This window comes from Xyrauchen texanus, chromosome 36 (genome assembly GCF_025860055.1).
Source record: "Xyrauchen texanus isolate HMW12.3.18 chromosome 36, RBS_HiC_50CHRs, whole genome shotgun sequence".
Classification (NCBI taxonomy): Eukaryota; Metazoa; Chordata; class Actinopteri; order Cypriniformes; family Catostomidae; genus Xyrauchen; species Xyrauchen texanus.
The window spans coordinates 9,377,506-9,391,706 of NC_068311.1; the positions used below are offsets into that span (position 1 = coordinate 9,377,506).

General features: G+C 37.2%; 1 protein-coding gene across 3 annotated transcripts in view; it reads left to right on the top strand.

Moving 5' to 3' along the window:
* Positions 1-14,201, top strand: part of pds5b (PDS5 cohesin associated factor B) — a 49,157-nt gene that overhangs the window by 19,522 nt on the left and 15,434 nt on the right. For all 3 annotated transcript variants that reach the window (XM_052107402.1, XM_052107403.1, XM_052107404.1), the window contains exons 9-24: positions 919-1,034; positions 1,116-1,210; positions 1,484-1,629; positions 5,336-5,487; positions 6,680-6,793; positions 6,956-7,037; positions 7,128-7,176; positions 7,320-7,459; positions 7,695-7,810; positions 8,009-8,114; positions 9,438-9,598; positions 10,295-10,418; positions 10,522-10,680; positions 11,384-11,452; positions 12,100-12,236; positions 13,655-13,778. In XM_052107402.1, the coding sequence (XP_051963362.1) occupies positions 919-1,034; positions 1,116-1,210; positions 1,484-1,629; positions 5,336-5,487; positions 6,680-6,793; positions 6,956-7,037; positions 7,128-7,176; positions 7,320-7,459; positions 7,695-7,810; positions 8,009-8,114; positions 9,438-9,598; positions 10,295-10,418; positions 10,522-10,680; positions 11,384-11,452; positions 12,100-12,236; positions 13,655-13,778 (1,890 nt within the window). The remainder of the gene's footprint in view (positions 1-918; positions 1,035-1,115; positions 1,211-1,483; positions 1,630-5,335; positions 5,488-6,679; positions 6,794-6,955; positions 7,038-7,127; positions 7,177-7,319; positions 7,460-7,694; positions 7,811-8,008; positions 8,115-9,437; positions 9,599-10,294; positions 10,419-10,521; positions 10,681-11,383; positions 11,453-12,099; positions 12,237-13,654; positions 13,779-14,201) is intronic.

Here is a 14,201-nt window from a genome sequence, read left to right on the forward strand (position 1 = left end):
ATTGCAGCCCTTAGGACATCTTTAAATTGCTCATGATTAACATCTAATAACACCAAGGAAGCTCTGCTTTGTTTTTGACTTAGTCATGCTTTTCTTGTGGCCTGTGGGGTTAAAAAGAACCTTAACAAAACCTTGAGTGTATTAACTGTGGTAAGTACTTGATTACACATACTGTGAAGTGGTTTCTTAATGCCTAATTACATTCTTTGCCTTCAGTGACTTACCTGATTTTCAAGCATTGTAAATTTGTAGTCTAACAAATGGAAAAGTCATTGCACTAGTTTTTTCTGCAGTTAATAGGGATTTTAAAGCTTTTTAAAAATGGATGCAACATTCTTGAAGGAAAAGACTCCTGTATTACCATTGTTTTAAGGCCTTATATGTATACCCTGTACTCTGAAAACCTTTTGGTTTTGTTTAAGCCATTCTATTTATGCAACAAAGTAACATTTTAAAACTTTTCACTTTTTATTTTTGTTTAAAACTTTTGTTTAGTGTGAAAAACTTTTGCCATGTCAGCAATCCTTGGGGATTTTCTTTCAATTTGTTTACATGAGATTTAAACCAGTGTGGCCTGACAGCACAGTTAAGATGTTTCTAAAGCTATTATTTTGCATTGTTGTAGACATTTTTGAACTTCTATACAGTCAGACAAAAGCATGTTTCGTTTGAGATTAGCCTATGAATGAATGTTATCTGTTTTTTATTAGTTTTTGCTCCATGTACAGTATTTGATATCATGGCTGCAGTTTATTCTTTTGTTTTATGCAAAGCACAGTTTACAGGGAGGCTAAATCGACAAAATGGATTAATTCATTCTTTGTGGTTTGATTAATGGTCACTGGCTTTGCTCTTTGCAGTTATATCGCCTGGAAGCTCTCAGAGAGCGTGTTATATATCTGAGTGTTTTCTTTGTAGAGCAACGATAATGACGAACGTCTGCAAGTGGTAAAGCTCCTGGCCAAGATGTTTGGGGCGAAGGATTCTGAGCTGGCCTCACAGAACAAACCTCTCTGGCAGTGCTACCTTGGGAGGTAAAGCTGTTCCAACATATTTGAAACATGTTTCAGCAGCAAGGCAAAGGTAAATGATTTTGACTTTCTGAAATCCCTTAGGTTCAATGACATCCACGTACCCATTCGACTGGAATGTGTGAAGTTCGCTAGCCATTGCTTAATGAACCATCCAGACTTGGCAAAAGACCTCACAGGTACAAACGGTTTCCACACGTTGCTGAAATGATGCAATGTGTATTAGTAAATGAGTAGATTGATGTAATAAATGTTAAAACAATAATGCAAATAAAGATAGATTTGAAATTAGCTTTACCAGTGTGATACATCAAGATGCTCTTGAGGGTGAAGGTCTGGCTACATTTTGATATGCAACTCTCTATCCATGAGCCAGAGAAATTTTATTTTGTTTCACATTATAGAAGTGAACTGGGTTGTGAGTACAAATTTATGTTGACTTTAAACTGCAGAGTATTTGAAAGTGAGGTCACATGACCCAGAGGAGGCAATTCGGCATGATGTCATCGTGTCTATTGTGACGGCCTCCAAAAAGGATCTCTCACTTGTCAATGATCAACTGCTTAACTTCGTAAGGGAGAGGACTCTTGATAAGCGGGTAAGAACCAAGTTCTATTTGTTTGTTTATTGTCTCTTAAACACTATTATGAGAGCTGTAGTCATTTTATTTCATGCATAATATCCAAGGCCTTCTTTTCACATTAGTACCCCAAATGAACCATAGACTTTGACATCACAATCAGAGTCAGGCGAAGCTGAGCTGGAATACATTAGCCTCTTGTTTCTAAGTAGACACACTCCATTTATTTTCCCTATAATTTAATCAGGTGTCCTTTAGCCACCTGAGCTGGAGGGGCCAGAAGGATATAAATTGAACTACAACTCACATGTAGCAATTCCTCAGCTTTTTCAAAAATGCTTTCAGGGAGAAATCTAATTGAAGGCCCCTTCTGTGGTTACGTGGTTAAACGACACTGCAGCAGTCACGGTGAATCTCCATCTCATCCTATTACACTTCGTTTGCTTCTGTAGGTGGGCATACAAAAGTTGTGGTTTTACACATTAATAGTCATATGTGGCTTTTCATCTTTAGCTGTTTCACTGGAGGTTTTGTTATTTAACATCTTGGTAAAACAGTCTTAAAATATTCACCAGGTCAATTCTGTGATGTGTTCAATTTGAGGCAAAATATGACTGCTGAAAAGCTACTTTAAATAAGATTTCTCTTTGGTATTGTCTACGTTTTCACTATATATTTGATCATAACTCTGTTCCAAAACTTGGTAAGCTTCCTAGCTATCTTTTTGTGACATCATTCCGATGAGCAAAAAAATGTATCCAAGTTGGCAAATGGAGGGAAATACCAACTTATAAATATATTTTATTCAGCATTGAGAAGTATCCCTTGAAAATTGTACTTTAACAAAAAAATATTTTGTGCTTATTCGTTTAGCGAACATGCTAACCTAAGACTTGACTAGCATTAGTGAAATCTTGTGCGCTTCAGGTAAGGAGTGTCATTTCTGTGGCATGCAAATGAGCACAAATTTCACATTTAACAAACATTCTTGCAAAATTCAGGGTTCCCACGGTCATGTGAAAACCTAGGCTTTAGTTTTCAGCCACACACTCGCGCACGCACACACCCCTTTCCACCGTGCTGCTCACGTCAGAGTCACTAACTGGGGAAACTTGAGAAGCGATCTCGATACCGGCCAGCTTTTCTAAAGTGTTGAGAAGTGAATGATCAACTACAAAACCAGCTCTCAAACAGCACATTGCAGTCTTTGATTACGATGAGGCTGGAGTATTGTGCCAATACAGATGAATGAGAAACAATTGAGTAAAAAACAATATATGCATTTTTTTTTTTTTTTATCACAATACATCAAACATAATGAATAAAGAACACTTACGTACTGTACATCCATGAAATCTCCAGCTTCACAAAAAAAATATATAAACTCCAGACACTTACATCACAAACGTGAATTCTCTGATATTCCTCCTTTTCAAGTGTAAAAATTCAAGCCAGCGGGCCCGCAACCAGAGTAGATTGGGGATAAGGAAGAGGGTTTGAGGAAGGTAGCAACATAAAAAATACTTTATCACCATGTTGTTTGCTAATTGCTGTGACCATTTCATGTTACTGGGTGCTGGATGTGAGGAGAGAAACTCGTTTGGCTATTGGTCAAACTTACAGCACAGCCCTCGGCCAGTTAATACGTCATCTGAGAAGAGAATTAATTGCGAGTGGGGACAAGTTATTGTTTTTGATTAAAGATTAAGATGGCAAACCACGAATCATTTATAATAAAAACAGCAATAACAACATCCAATAAGAACTGATGAGTTTGAATTCACAGTGACTAACATTTTCTAAACAAAGCCTTCCACATTATAAAAAGAGAAATGCACTTAATAACTCCTATAACATTAAACATTTCCCAAAGTCTAACTGAGAGGTTGACAAAGAAATAGTCTCCCCATAAGTTGCATTTTCGTTGCTATGGTCATTTAAATCTCTTAAACTCTCATCCTCCACAATATTAATCAGTGCATGCCTGCGTGCTTGCGTAGATTCCTTTATTTACAGAGATAACCTCTGTGGATCTATCATAGGAGAGGGCGAATGGTCAACTAATGATTTACGACAGAATAGAATGTCTATGGGTCGGCCAAATTATGCTATTTGGTGCTATGCTTGTTGGCTCGCCTTGGTAGAAGTGTGTGTGTCAGTGTGTGTCAGTGTAATGACTCAAGGCAGACATGTTACAAAGGTTCCACCTTTCCAACAAGTATTTATGCTGGTTTATGTTGTCTTAATGGTAAATGTGTTAATCACTATAAAGAAAAATTAATGTGTTAAACTTTAATTAATCGCATGTGTTAACATTAATTATGACAACTCTAATAAAACGTTATGGAAATGAACAAAATCTTAAGTCTTGTAAATTTCTGTAGTGAATACATTTTAGTGTATCAGAATCAGTAGGGATTTAAATATCTAATAATTCATTTTTCTTCAAATAAGAAAATGAAATTCAATCCTTTTCATTGGTATGTACTTTATATTTATATTTTATGCACAATGATATATAGAAGCTTAATAAAAAGCATTATATACCTTCAAATGTTTTTACTGTGCAAAGCTACTTCACTGACTTATTTTTGAAATCCCAGATGAACATTGCATAATAAGTTATTACTGTGGGACATGTCAGGTTGATTATTATAATATAATGCTGAATTATTATTATTCTGATTATTAGATTTGCATTTACAAAAGTAATATATTTTTGTGCTGTTTACTTCATCTTCACCTGGGAGCTTTTATTTCGATACAGAAAAGGCAAAAGACATTTTTCGCACTCTGAATCACACACAGACAATGTTTTTCTGTCTTTAAATCACAGCCTTTTGTGGACTAATAATCACACATGACCAGCTTGCCATTTTGATGTTATTTTAATTGTGCAGCCCTGAATGATCGTGAAATTAGTCTACTGATGCGCTCTTTATGAAACTTAATACCTAAATGAAGGCACATTAAAAGCTTGATGATATTGGGCAATTTACATAGTCAGCAAAATTATCTAGATTATATAATTAATATTCGAGATATTGCCCAGCCCTATTTGTTAGTGAGGCTAATCAGAACAAAACAACTTCAGTTTGCAAGAGAGCATAATGAATGGACTGTGGAGGCATGGAAAAAGGTCATGTGGTCCAAATGTACCCTATTCCAAAATGATGGGCACGTCAGGGTTAGAAGGGAAGCGCATGAAGCAATACACCCGTCATTTGCCTACTGTACAAGCCTCTGGAGGCAGTGTTATGATCTGGGGTTGCTTCAATTGGTCAGGTCGAGGCTCAGCAATGTTATGCAGCAATCAAATTATGTCAGCTGACAACCTGAATGTACTGAATGACCAGTTTTATCCCATCAATGGATTTTTTTCTTCCTGACGGCACAGGTATATTCCAGGATGGCAATGCCAAGATTCATAGGGCTCAAATTGTGAAATGGTGGTTCAGGGAGCATGATGAATCATTTTCACACATGAATTGACCACCACAGAGTCCTTTACCTTAACCCCATCGAATGTTTTTGGGATGTGCTGGAGAAGACTCTATGGAGTGGTTCGACTCTCCCATCATCTCGACCAAAAATGAATACAGCTCTGGATGGAAATAAATGTTATGACGTGGCATAAAGTTGCTGAAATAATGCCACGACGAATCCGCGTCGTAATCAAAGCTAAAGGTGGTCCAATGAAATATTATTTTGTGTTATTTTGCAGTGGCGGGTTCGTAAAGAGGCAATGATGGGTCTGGCTCAGATCTACAAGAAATACGCCCTACAGGCAGAGGCCGGCAAAGAGGCAGCCAAGCAGATATCCTGGATCAAAGACAAACTGCTCCACATTTACTACCAGAATAGTATAGACGATCGGTGAGTGAAGCTGATAAGCCTGAGGCATCCCAAAATGTCCCTGTCCTTTTTAAATTAATGTGGTGTAGGTATTGTGAAGTGAAGGATACGAGGTCTTTTCTTGGTCAAAAATTGTCTGCGGTGTGGCAAAGCAGAATCTCATGTAGAACGAAGATCTGTTGAGTAATTCGATTTTGTTATTGCTTTTACAAGCTGTTGAAATTGAAAAACCAGTGGTGGATGGTGAATTTGAGTTTTTATAAAATTCCATTTACCATAAAGGTCTGTCTGCAATGGTGTGATTAGCACTGATGCCACAACACCTGTCAGTCACCTCCTCTACATTGAAAATAAATTTCAATTTTACCTCAGAGAGTCTGTTTGCTGGAGCTAAGACCAAGAGAACTGTGAAAATCCTCAGTCAGAACTGGTGTCGAGTGGTTCTGTAGAGCTGAATAAATGCAGCTCCCTGAAGACAGGCCGGTCACAGAGACAGAACAATGATGTCACCAGACAACCCACATGTTAATGCTGATTTGTTAACACTTTCAATAGTTTAAAGCCAAAGTTATGTAATGCATAATAAAGTAGTCATAATGTTTTATATTTCATAAATGGTTGTAACCACAGTTAAAATGCATTATAATACTTTTGCAGTTCATTGTTACACCTTTAGAAAGTATAGTGCATAAGAACAAGATACAACATAATGAGAAATTCAGAGATTGCAGAGTTGCCGATTGCGGTCTATAACTCCTTTCAGTTGGAGCAATGCATAGTTATGTTGTGGTTTTTATTTTAAAAGCAACACTGTATATTTTGTCGGAATACATTCATGCTCGGGACAGAAGTCATTCTTCTTTTTTGAACCCTCCCAGTGTTTTGATTTCAGCCTGTTCATCCCCATTTCGAACTCCTAACTGATATGCAGGTTTTCATTTTATGGCATCATTAATGCATGTTTTAATGGCAACTGTGTGGAAAATGCAATCTTGTGTTACTACTGGCTCATCAATGTGAGATGTCATCTCTTTTCCATTTTCATTCAAATCTCATCTAATCTCATTTCAAATTGGGTAATGACATTTCTTAGAAAACTGAAAAGCAAACTTAATGAAATGTGAAATATCAAATTAAAACATCATGATACATTTGTTGAAGTTTAGATTGTGTTTTTATATATATATATATATATATACTTTTTTCTCACTAGGTTGCTCGTGGAAAGGATCTTTGCTCAATATCTAGTGCCTCACAACCTCGAGACTACAGAGCGGATGAAATGTCTGTATTACCTGTACGCAACATTGGATGGAAATGCTGTCAAGTAGGTGCCGTAAATCTTAGTCGATTGATAACAAAATAAATATTACGATATGCGCTTACATTGTCCAACCATCATATGAGTGGTATGACCTATGAAGGTGTACATTATATTCAGACCAAGTGTACTGATTTGTGTTTCTTTTTTTGTCCATCTCTCCGACAGAGCTCTGAATGAAATGTGGAAGTGTCAGAACATGTTGAGACATCACGTCAAAGATCTCCTGGATCTTGTTAAACAGCCAAAAGTTGGTTTTTCTGTCATTAGTTCTGTTAATTTTGTGGTGGAACATACTTGAATGGGATTTTCACCTGTGGGCTTTGTTTAATTTTTGCAGTCTGACTCCTACAACAAGACTGTGTTCTCAAAGGTCATGGTCATCACAAGTAAGTTATGTTGTCTCCTAAGCAATCTTGAAAGTCAAGCTGTGAGAAGATTCTCCTGGCACATACAATCAGTCTTTTGTATTATACTAGGACGAGCTGATGTTCACTGAGGAGGAAACATCTCTTAATTTCTCTGTTTTAAGGAAACCTACCAGACCCGGGAAAGACGCAGGATTTTGTGAAGAAACTCGCTCAGGTTCTTGAGGAGGATGAGAAGATCAGGAAGCAGCTGGAGACCCTGGTGAGCCCGAGCTGCTCATGTAAACAAGCAGAGGTCTGCGTGGTAAGAACTCCTTGTCATTTCATCTGGCATCAAATGAGGTTTAGTATCTTTTGATGTACTTTATGTTCCACCCTCTCTTTCTCCCTTGGAATTAAACAGGTTGTTTGTCTAATATGTAAATGGCATCTGTTCTGATTTAGCCAACCTCTCCTCCTGTAGACCTGCATTTTTGCTTGTTGAGTTCTGCTCTTTACTTCAAGTTGTTTCAGTTTGTGTCCATTTTTGAACCCCACAGAAAGATATTACCAAAAAACTGGGTAGCCCCAAACAACCCAGCAACCCTTTCCTAGAGATGGTCAAGTTTTTACTTGAGAGAATAGCACCGGTCCATATCGACACAGAATCCATCAGGTCAGTTATAAGAGTTTCGTTATTATGGTAGCACTTATTGTTTACTCTGTTGGAGAAATTGCTTCTGCTTGTATTATTCTCACTTATAAATAAATGGCTTTAAATAAAAGCATCTAGAAATTGATTAAATGCAAATATTAATTATTTAATAACATGACTGGCCTGCAGCCTGACTCATTCCACTCTGTCTCTCTGCAGTGCCCTTATCAAACAGGTCAATAAATCTATAGAAGGGACTGCTGATGATGAAGATGAGGGAGTCCCGACCGAGCAAGCCATTCGAGCTGGCCTGGAACTGTTGAAGGTAAGTACTCTGGACTAGGGGTGGGTAAAAATATTGATTTTCAGATGCATCGCGATCATCGTATGAATGATATTAATATCGATTATTAAATCCCAAGTTGATCTTTTACTCTACATGCAGGCATCTAATAAAATGTGAGGAAATAACTCTCACTAGGAACCAAATTTTGTGCTATGAGACTAAAATGTATATTGGCAACCGGCTGGTATATGTTTAGATTTCACTTACTGTGTACTATAGTGGTGGAGTATTCAGCAGCAAGGTCCTTTCACTGCATGTTGAGAGTAAAAGTTGTTGAGATCCACGCATCTCATTTGTCATTGAATAATGATTCTTTTTTTTAATACCCTTCTGTTTACAGTCAATAGTTGATCAAAAACCAAAAATGTAATTCTATTCATGCATTGGACGGATGAGATATAGCCATTGGAGTCTCTCGTTAGCATGTGCACATTTACAAACGCTCTTTACAGAAATGCTGATTTTCTTAAGGAGACAGTACCGTTTTTTTTAACACGTTCAACCTATTAGTGTAAATACATGTAAATAGTACAAATTAAGCAATAAACATGTAACAAAAAATAATATATGCAATATATTGCCATATTTATTGATTGAATACATGGATTTGTTTGTTTTTAAAAAGCTAAAATGTAACATGATGAAAACTGATCAAATATAATTAGAAAAATGTATATTTTTGTAATGTACCAAGTTAGGGTTAGGTTGTGTTACAGCATTAACTGTGAGAGAATTTATTTCATATGTAAGCATTATAACTGAAATATACCCATATGAATGGATCAAAATCAGAATCAAATCGAGAGCTTGTGAATTGGAATTGAATCTGGAAATCTGTATCAAGACTGTCTGTGATTTATACCATTAGCAAATATTTGGATTGTCATTGTTGTTGGAATAATTTAATATTTAAAAATTTTTGGGGGCCTGGGTTGCTCGGCGAGTAAAGACTCAGATCTGTAGTCGCGAGCTCAAATCTAGGGCATGCTGAGTGACTCCAGCCAGGTCTCCTAAGCAACCAAATTGGCCCGGTTGCTAGGGAGGGTAGAGTCACATGTGGTAACCTCTTCGTGGTCGCTATAATGTGGTTCTTGCTCTCGGTTGGGCAATGGTGGGTTGTGCGTGGATGCAGCGGAGAATGGCGTGAAGCCACCACATGTGCTATGTATGGCTCATATATACATGCTAAAGTAACATGAAGATATCAGTCTCATGTCTCTCTTTGGTGGCTTATCCTCTTGCTTTTACTTGTTTTGTTGGAATGTGTTTGTACCTGTACTGAAGTATCTTCACACCACTCAGGTCTTGTCCTTCACCCATCCCGTGTCCTTCCACTCTGCTGAGACGTTTGAGTCATTGCTTGGGTGTCTTAAGATGGACGATGAGAAGGTGGCTGAGGCAGCCCTGCAGATCTTCAAAAATACTGGCAACAGACTGGAGGAGAGCTTCCCACACATTAAATCGTAAGTTTGACTAAGTATTGACTTTGCTTGATATGTTGGTTTTTAATTTCCTTTTCAAATCAAATCACTTTATTGTCACACTACCATGTACACAAGTGCAACAGTAGGTGAAATTCTTCACCTATTATTAATTCTAATAATTCAAAAGCGTTTTTGTTTATTTAAAGGTGCACTCATTAATTTTCTTTGAATATGTCTTCTTGGACTTACACTGACACCTAGGAGCCTGGATGCAGCATCATTCAAACACTCTAGTTTTCAGTTCATGATGCCATTGAAGAAATTCACTGTTCACAATCAGCCATTAATAATTTGTCCCATGAGTAAACGGGGCGGTTACTAAAATTAAGCAAATAATATTTGCATGGTCATGTGATCTTCGTATGACAGCCCCCATGAGAGGACATTCTCCAGATTTAAACAGCTTTTATAAGGTTAATAATATGACTTAAGTCTTCATCTCATGTGAGTGGTCATGATTTTATAAATATGTTGTAAACCTACTAAGCATTTCTTTAGTAGTAAAAACTGTTTTAATGAGAAAAAAATACTGAGTACACCCTTAAAGGTGAAATGTGTACCATTACATGACTAAAGTAATTTCAGAAATAATGGCTGTTTTATCTATTGTGCTGTACAGTCATCTATCGGTTGATGAATGCCATTCTGCCTGTTTTACTTTCTTCTGCCCCCTAGAGTTCTGCTACCAGTACTGCAGAACAAAGCCAAGAAGGGTCCTCCTCGCCAGGCCAAATACGCTATCCACTGCATCCATGCCATGTTCTCCAACCGAGACACACAGTTTGCACAGATATTTGAGGTAACATTTCTCTGCGTCTGTCTTTGTAAATTGTGTTCCTGAATTACTTTTAATCAAAATTATTCTGTTTTACAAGCCTTTGTTTCTTTCTGCCTTTCTTTAGCCTCTGCATAAGAGTCTTGACACAGACAACATGGAGCAGCTCATAACACCTTTAACAACACTGGGACACCTGGCTATGCTGGCCCCAGAACAGTTTGCAGCTCCACTCAAATCTTTAGTGGCCAATTTCATCGTCAAAGACTTGTTAATGAATGACCGGGTAAGTTTAATCATAGCCTAATTACTGTTCTGAAATAATTACTAATTTAGGCTTATTGAATTATTGTTTAAAGGGAATGTTCATAAAATAAAGACTCTGTTATTTACTCACCCTCATGTCATTCCAAATCTGCAATACTTGCCTTCTTTCTTGGAATACAATAGATGTTAAAATGTTTGTCTCAGTCACCATTAACTTCCATTGCATCTTTTTTCAATACAATGAAAGTGAATTGTGACTGAGGCTGTCATCCTGTCTAACATCTCCTATTGTGTTCCACTGAAGAAGGAAAGGTTTGCAACAACTTGAAAGTGAGTAAATGTTGACAGAAATTTCATATTGGGGGGAATTATCTCTTTAATGCTTAAATAAGCCATTATTATGAGAGAAAATTATTTAGATTTAATATTGTTTAAATCTAATCAACTGGAGAGATTCTCCTGAAGTTCATAGGTCTCATTTGATTTGTTGAAGTTTATGGAGAAGTTTATGAGCATGTGGGCACAGTTTTAATTCAATTTGTAGTGATTTTAAAGCAAGTTATATTGCTGCAGACATATGACAAGTCATATTTCTCGTTACGTCTATGACAAGAAGTCAGTTTATTTTGAGTTTAACCTTGTTAGAAAACTTTCAGACAAGGCGATTACACTTTCCAAGCAGTCTCAGATACAGATCTAGATTTTGTGTTTTTGCCTCAAAGATTCCTGGCAAGAAAACTACCAAGCTGTGGGTTCCAGATGATGAAGTCTCCCCTGAAACATTGGCTAAGGTGAGATACGGACTGCACATGCTCAGTAAAGAGATCACAATATTAGCAACCGCTCTTTGCTCTTAAAAGCGGTTTCACAAAAGCAAAAAATGTCATCATTTACTTACCCCCATGTCGTTCCAAACCTGTATTACGTTCTTTTGTCCATGGAACACAAAAAAAGTTGTTGGGGAGTATCTTATTCTCCGTCAACATCCACTTTCATTGCTTTTTTTTTTCATGTAATGTGTGAATGTTGACTGAGGGTTGTCATTCTGCCTAAAATCTCTTTTTGTGCAACATGTAAGAAATAAATTAAAATGGGTTTGGAGCAAATCTATGACGGACATAATTTAACTTTTTTTAAGATTGTTTGTGCCATTATTCTTGTATTGAAGAAAGTGTCAGATGGTATTGCATTGAAACTACTACAGCAATAGCCAGACAGAAAAATTATTTCTACTTATTTATTTATTTATTTATTTTCTTTCTTCTTCCCTTAAGCAGAAAATAAAATGCCTTTATTATAACCCTGATCCATGTATTCTATTCCTTCTTTTTTTGTTTTGTCTGTTTTTCTCCTATCACTGGAAATAAATGGTACTTGCAGAATATTAGGGATGCAGTGTAATATGAGTTTAATGTTCCTCTGTCTATCTGTGTTTCAGATTCAGGGTATTAAACTGATGGTGAGGTGGCTTCTCGGTGTGAAGAACAACCAGAGTAAATCTGGTAACTCTACTTTGAGAATGCTGACCGCCATCCTGAGCAGTGACGGTGATCTGACAGAACAGGGCAAGATGGGGTAAGTGGCACTAATAGTCGTGGGGAGGCATTTAAAGGATAGTTACTTTATTAGTAGTGCATGTATATAATAGTGTAATAAAGGCAAACATAATGTGTAATGTAGTAGTGTGGTATAGTACGGTACTTTGCAGAATGTATGTTGCATTTTTTTCTTCATCATCTGAAAGGTCCTACAACTTATAATTCGAAGCAATGTATTTACATAATTTAGACAGAGTGGATATTTGCTGATCAAACACGCTGCACACCAAAAAACATACGCTTGCACACAAACAGATGAAAACATATAGATGGTTGAAGGCACAGGTTCGGAGAAGGGTACAAAAAGATTTCAAAGGCTTTATCTATCTCTCTGAGTACCATTCAGATAATTATATTGGAGGATATTGGTCAAGGAAGCTATCAAGAGGCCAAAGGCAACTTTGAAGTATTTACAAGCCCTTCTAGCTTGGACTGATCTGTCTGTGTTTGTGAAAACAATCTCCTCTGCTTTACACAAAGCTGGCCTGAATGGCAGGCTGGCAAAAAAAAAGCCTCTTCTGAAAAAGTGCCACTCTAAGTTTCGTTTGCACTTTGCGAAAAATACACTTGGAGGATTCTGATGCCATTTGAAAAAAGGTTTTATGATCAGATGAGACAAAAATTTACTTTTTGTACTGAACTCCAAGCGCTGTATTTGGAGAGCCAAATACAGCTCACCACCCAGAACTTACCATACTACTGTAAAGTATGGTGGTGGTAACATTATGTTGTGAGAGTGGTTCTCTTCAGCAGTAACTGCAATTTGTCAGGATTGAAGGGAAAATAGGGGTTGCCATACACGCACAAATTCTTTAGGAAAATCTGTGGCCCTCTGCTCAACAACTGAAGATGGACAATCGGTTCACCTTTCAGCATGACAGTGACCCTAAATACAGGATAGGAAGGTCAAAGTCCTTGAGTGGCCAAGTCCATTAGAAAACATGTGGATGGAAGTCAGAATAGTTTTGTAATTTTATAGCACTCTGTCTAATTCTTCTATTTCTTTATACCACCATGAATTGTGAGCATGAGTTGAATGCAAGTAACATCCAGTAGTCCAGTAACTTCTTTAAAGAATGTTTATTTAAAATAAATAACAAGGATTTTACATAGTCATAAAGTCCTAAGGAGATGACATCACTGACATAATGCAGCATTATTGGAGCTTAATATTATATTACACTTTATTCTCAATTATTAAATACACATGTGTTTAAATGTGTATTTGTATCTTTGAATTTTACACCAAATAGGGGGAAAAAAATCAATCAAGTGCTAGTAAACTGGAATCGAATCTGGAAATCTGTATACCTGTAATACCTAGCCCTTTTGTTTTATATTATAACATGGGTGTGATCACTTGTTCTGATGTCCTGCATGTGTGTTTGTGTCCAGGAAGCCAGATATGTCTCGTCTGCGGCTGGCAGCTGGCTGCGCGATTCTTCGTCTTGCTCAGGAGCCGTGTTACCATGAGATCATCACCCTGGAGCAGTACCAGCTCTGTGCTCTTGTTATCAACGTAAGACTTTATCTCACTGCACACTCACTCAGCCTCTTTGGGTCATTGATGGACTGATGTTATATTTAATATCAGGGCTCTATTGGATTTGTCATTATCTTTTATCATAATGTCAAAGATCCTGTAACATGTTTTTAATGGGATACACTGCAGTGACTAAAAGGCTGTTTGGTAATATTGTGAATGTGTTCCAGGTGAACAGAATTTAAACTGATGGCCTTTTATTATTACCAGCATTTCTTAGAGTGAGTCACTTGACTGTTGGCCGCAAACCGACTTTCACTGTGGCATTATTACAGTTTCTTGCCTGATAAAGTCAGTAGCCAGCCTTTTTTTTTGAAGTTTTGTAGCCTAGTAGTTAAACTAAGTGGTTGTAAGTTCAAATCCCACAAAGGTTCATCTAAGAACTAACCAGGGTTTTGT